This window comes from Palaemon carinicauda, chromosome 26 (genome assembly GCF_036898095.1).
Source record: "Palaemon carinicauda isolate YSFRI2023 chromosome 26, ASM3689809v2, whole genome shotgun sequence".
NCBI classification, from domain to species: Eukaryota; Metazoa; Arthropoda; class Malacostraca; order Decapoda; family Palaemonidae; genus Palaemon; species Palaemon carinicauda.
The window spans coordinates 54,786,414-54,791,988 of record NC_090750.1 but is presented as its reverse complement, the minus strand read 5'-3'; the positions used below and the strand labels follow the sequence as shown (position 1 = coordinate 54,791,988).

Genomic DNA, 5,575 nt, shown 5'->3' with positions numbered 1-5,575 from the left:
AACCATTTCACCAGCCACGCTTGTACAACCACGGAGCAATTCTTGAGACTTCCGGGAGCAATTCTTGGGATTTTGGGGAGCAATTCTTTCGACATTCGGGAGCAACTCATGCCACTTTCAGAAGCAATTCTTGGGACTTTCGGGAGCAATCTTGCGACTTCCGGGAGCAATTCCTGCGACTTTCGGGAGCAATTCTTTCGACTTTCGGGAGAAATTCTTGTGACTTCCGGGAGTAATTCTTGCAACTTCCGGCAGCAATCTTTGACTTCCGGGAACAATTCTTGCCACTTCTGGGAGCAGTTGTTACGACTTTCGTGAGTAATTCTTGCAAATTTCGGAAACAATTCTTGCAACTTTTGGGAACAATTCCTGCAACTTTCGGGAGCAATTCTTGCGACTTTCGGAAACAATTTTGTAACTTTTGGGAGCAATTCTTGCGACTTTCGGGAGCAATTCTTGCGACTTTCGGAAACAATTCTTGCAACTTTGGGGAGCAATTCTTGTGACTTTCGGGAGCAATTCTTGCAACTTTCGGAAACAATTCTTGTAACTTTGGGGAGCAATTCTTGCAACTTTCGGGAGCAATTCTTGCGACTTTCGGAAACAATTCTTGCTACTTTTGGGAGCAATTCTTGTGACTTTCGGAAACAATTCTTGCAACTTTGGGGAGCAATTCTTGCGACTTTCATACAATTCTTGCAACTTTCGGAAACAATTCTTGTAACTTTCGGGAGCAATTCTTGCGACTTTCGGGAGCAATTCTTGCGACTTTCGGAAACAATTCTTGCAGCTTTGGGGAGCAATTTTTGCGACTTTCGCGAGCAATTCTTGCGACTTTCAGGAACAATTCTTGTAACTTTCGGGAGCAATTCTTGCGACTTTATGAAACAATTCTTGCAACTATAGGGAGCAATTCTTGCGACTTTCGGGAGCTATTCTTGCGACTTTCGGAAACAATTCTTGTAACTTTCGGGAGCAATTCTTGCAACTTTCGGAAACAATTCTTGTAACTTTCAGGAGCAATTCTTGCGACTTTCGGAAACAATTCCTGAAACTTTTGGGAGCAATTCTTGCGACTTTCGGGAGCAATTCTTACAACTTTCGGAAACAATTCTTGCAGCTTTGGGGAGCAATTCTTGTGACTTTCGGGAGCAATTCTTGCGACTTTCGGAAACAATTCAATTCTTGCAACTTTTGGGAGCAATTCTTGCGACTTCCGGAAACAATTCTTGCGACTTTCGGGAGCAATTCTTGCGACTTTCGGAAACAATTCTTGTAACTTCAGGAGCAATTCTTGCGACTTTCGGGAGCAATTCTTGCGACTTTCGGAAACAATTCTTGCAACTTTTGGGAACAATTCCTGCAACTTTCGGGAGCAATTCTTGCGACTTTCGGAAACAATTCTTGTAACTTTTGGGAGCAATTCTTGCGACTTTCGGGAGCAATTCTTGTGACTTTCGGAAACAATTCTTGCAACTTTGGGGAGCAATTCTTGTGACTTTCGGGAGCAATTCTTGCGACTTTCGGAAACAATTCCTGTAACTTTGGGGAGCAATTCTTGCGACTTTCGGGAGCAATTCTTGCGACTTTCGGAAACAATTCTTGCTACTTTTGGGAGCAATTCTTGTGACTTTCGGAAACAATTCTTGCAACTTAGGGGAGCAATTCTTGCGACTTTCATACAATTCTTGCAACTTTCGGAAACAATTCTTGTAACTTTCGGGAGCAATTCTTGCGACTTTCGGGAGCAATTCTTGCGACTTTCGGTAACAATTCTTGCAGCTTTGGGGAGCAATTCTTGCGACTTTCGCGAGCAATTCTTGCGACTTTCGGAAACAATTCTTGTAACTTTCGGGAGCAATTGTTGCGACTTTATGAAACAATTCTTGCAACTATAGGGAGCAATTCTTGCGACTTTCGGGAGCTATTCTTGCGACTTTCGGAAACAATTCTTGTAACTTTCGGGAGCAATTCTTGCGACTTTCGGGAGCAATTCTTGCGACTTTCGGAAACAATTCTTGTAACTTTCGGGAGCAATTCTTGCAACTTTCGGAAACAATTCTTGTAACTTTCAGGAGCAATTCTTGCGACTTTCGGAAACAATTCCTGAAACTTTTGGGAGCAATTCTTGCGACTTTCGGGAGCAATTCTTACAACTTTCGGAAACAATTCTTGCAGCTTTGGGGAGCAATTCTTGTGACTTTCGGGAGCAATTCTTGCGACTTTCGGAAACAATTCTTGTAACTTTGGGGAGCAATTCTTGCGACTTTCGGAAACAATTCAATTCTTGCAACTTTTGGGAGCAATTCTTGCGACTTCCGGAAACAATTCTTGCGACTTTCGGGAGCAATTCTTGCGACTTTCGGAAACAATTCTTGCAACTTTGAGGAGCAATTCTTGCAACTTTCGCGAGCAATTCTTGCGACTTTCGGGAACAATTCTTGTAACTTTGGGGAGCAATTCTTGCAACTTTCGGAAACAAGTCTTGCAACTTTGGGGAGCAATTCTTGCGACTTTCAGGAGCAATTCTTGCAACTTTCGGAAACAATTCTTGTAACTTTCGGGAGCAGTTCTTGCGACTTTCGGAAACAATTCTTGTAACTTTTGAGAGCAATACTTGCGACTTTCGAGAGCAATTCTTACGATTTTCGGAAACAATTCTTGCAACTTTGAGGAGCAATTCTTGCGACTTTTGCGAGCAATTCTTGCGACTTTCGGGAACAATTCTTGTAACTTTTGGGAGCAATTCTTGGGACTTTTGGGAGCAATCTTGCGACTTCCAGGAGCGATTCCTGCGACTTTCGGGAGCAATTCTTTCGACTTTCGGGAGAAATTCTTGTGACTTCCGGGAGTAATTCTTGCAACTTCCGGCAGCAATCTTTGACTTCCGGGAACAATTCTTGCCACTTCTGGGAGCAGTTGTTACGACTTTCGTGAGTAATTCTTGCAAATTTCGGAAACAATTCTTGCAACTTTTGGGAACAATTCCTGCAACTTTCGGGAGCAATTCTTGCGACTTTCGGAAACAATTCTTGTAACTTTTGGGAGCAATTCTTGCGACTTTCGGGAGCAATTCTTGCGACTTTCGGAAACAATTCTTGCAACTTTGGGGAGCAATTCTTGTGACTTTCGGGAGCAATTCTTGCGACTTTCGGAAACAATTCTTGTAACTTTGGGGAGCAATTCTTGCGACTTTCGGGAGCAATTCTTGCGACTTTCGGAAACAATTCTTGCTACTTTTGGGAGCAATTCTTGTGACTTTCGGAAACAATTCTTGCAACTTTGGGGAGCAATTCTTGCGACTTTCATACAATTCTTGCAACTTTCGGAAACAATTCTTGTAACTTTCGGGAGCAATTCTTGCGACTTTCGGGAGCAATTCTTGCGACTTTCGGAAACAATTCTTGCAGCTTTGGGGAGCAATTCTTGCGACTTTCGCGAGCAATTCTTGCGACTTTCAGGAACAATTCTTGTAACTTTCGGGAGCAATTCTTGCGACTTTATGAAACAATTCTTGCAACTATAGGGAGCAATTCTTGCGACTTTCGGGAGCTATTCTTGCGACTTTCGGAAACAATTCTTGTAACTTTCGGGAGAAATTCTTGCGACTTTTGGGAGCAATTCTTGCGACTTTCGGAAACAATTCTTGTAACTTTCGGGAGCAATTCTTCCAACTTTCGGAAACAATTCTTGTAACTTTCAGGAGCAATTCTTGCGACTTTCGGAAACAATTCCTGAAACTTTTGGGAGCAATTCTTGCGACTTTCGGGAGCAATTCTTACAACTTTCGGAAACAATTCTTGCATCTTTGGGGAGCAATTCTTGTGACTTTCGGGAGCAATTCTTGCGACTTTCGGAAACAATTCTTGTAACTTTTGGGAGCAATTCTTGCGACTTTCGGAAACAATTCAAGTCTTGCAACTTTTGGGAGCAATTCTTGCGACTTCCGGAAACAATTCTTGCGACTTTCGGGAGCAATTCTTGCGACTTTCGGAAACAATTCTTGCAACTTTGAGGAGCAATTCTTGCAATTTTCGCGAGCAATTCTTGCGACTTTCGGGAACAATTCTTGTAACTTTGGGGAGCAATTCTTGCAACTTTCGGAAACAAGTCTTGCAACTTTGGGGAGCAATTCTTGCGACTTTCAGGAGCAATTCTTGCGACTTTCGGAAACAATTCTTGTAACTTTCGGGAGCAGTTATTGCGACTTTCGGAAACAATTCTTGTAACTTTTGGGAGCAATACTTGCGACTTTCGAGAGCAATTCTTACGATTTTCGGAAACAATTCTTGCAACTTTGAGGAGCAATTCTTGCGACTTTTGCGAGCAATTCTTGCGACTTTCGGGAACAATTCTTGTAACCTTTGGGAGCAATTCTTGCGACTTTCGGAAACAATTCTTGCAACTTTGGGGAGCAAATCTTGCGACTTTCAGGAGAAATTCTTGCGACTTTCGGAAACAATTCTTGTAACTTTCGGGAGCAATTCTTGCGACTTTCGGGAGCAATTGTTGCGACTTTCGGAAACAATTCTTGTAACTTTCGGGAGCAATTCTTGTGACTTTTGGAAACAATTCTTTTAACTTTCGGGAGCAATTCTTGCGACTTTCGGAAACAATTCTTGTGACTTTTGGGAGCAATTCTTGGGATTTTGGGGAGCAATTCTTTCGACATTCGGGAGCAATTCATGCCACTTTCAGAAGCAATTCTTGGGACTTTCGGGAGCAATCTTGCGACTTCCGGGAGCAATTCCTGCGACTTTCGGGAGCAATTCTTTCGACTTTCGGGAGAAATTCTTGTGACTTCCGGGAGTAATTCTTGCAACTTCCGGCAGCAATCTTTGACTTCCGGGAACAATTCTTGCCACTTCTGGGAGCAGTTGTTACGACTTTCGTGAGTAATTCTTGCAAATTTCGGAAACAATTCTTGCAACTTTTGGGAACAATTCCTGCAACTTTTGGGAGCAATTCTTGCGACTTTCGGAAACAATTCTTGAAACTTTTGGGAGCAATTGTTGCGACTTTCGGGAGCAATTCTTGTAACTTTTGGGAGCAATTCTTGCGACTTTCGGGAGCAATTCTTGCGACTTCCGGGAGCAATTCCTACGACTTCCGGGAGATATTCTTGCTACTTTCTTGAGCAATTCTTGCAACTTTCGGGAGTAATTCCTCCAACTTTTGGAAACAATTATTCCGACTTTTGGAAGCAATTCTTGCAACTTCTGGGAGTAACTCTTCCGACTTCAGCGAGCAATTCTTGTGACTTGCAGGAGCAATTCTTGCGACTTTTGGGAGCAATTCTTACAACTCGAGAGCAATTCTTGAAACTTTTGGGAGCCATTCTTGCAACTTCCAGCAGTAATAACTAGGTTGAGAGAGGTCCTATTGCACAGTAACCGTTTTATTTTGGTTTCGTGGGAGATCATAACAATGTGTAAAAGGCTGTCATTTCTCTCTTTGATTTTTATGAAGAGGTTAATCAGACATCGCTCGGAATAATTTTGAGAATGATTTTATTATTGTTATTATTATTATTACTATTATTATTATTATTATTATTATTAGTAGTAGTAGTAGT

The 5,575-nt window shown here is 42.2% G+C and overlaps 1 protein-coding gene across 1 annotated transcript; it reads right to left on the bottom strand.

Moving 5' to 3' along the window:
• Window positions 1-880: 880 nt before the first annotated feature.
• Window positions 881-5,338, bottom strand: LOC137619919 (centromere-associated protein E-like). Its single transcript, XM_068350201.1, has 5 exons — window positions 5,240-5,338; window positions 4,690-4,930; window positions 3,783-4,559; window positions 2,155-3,432; window positions 881-1,848 (listed from the first exon to the last, which is right to left on the bottom strand). Exons 1-5 carry the CDS (start codon window positions 5,336-5,338, stop codon window positions 881-883), a joined length of 3,363 nt encoding a protein of 1,120 aa, XP_068206302.1.
• Window positions 5,339-5,575: the final 237 nt, after the last annotated feature.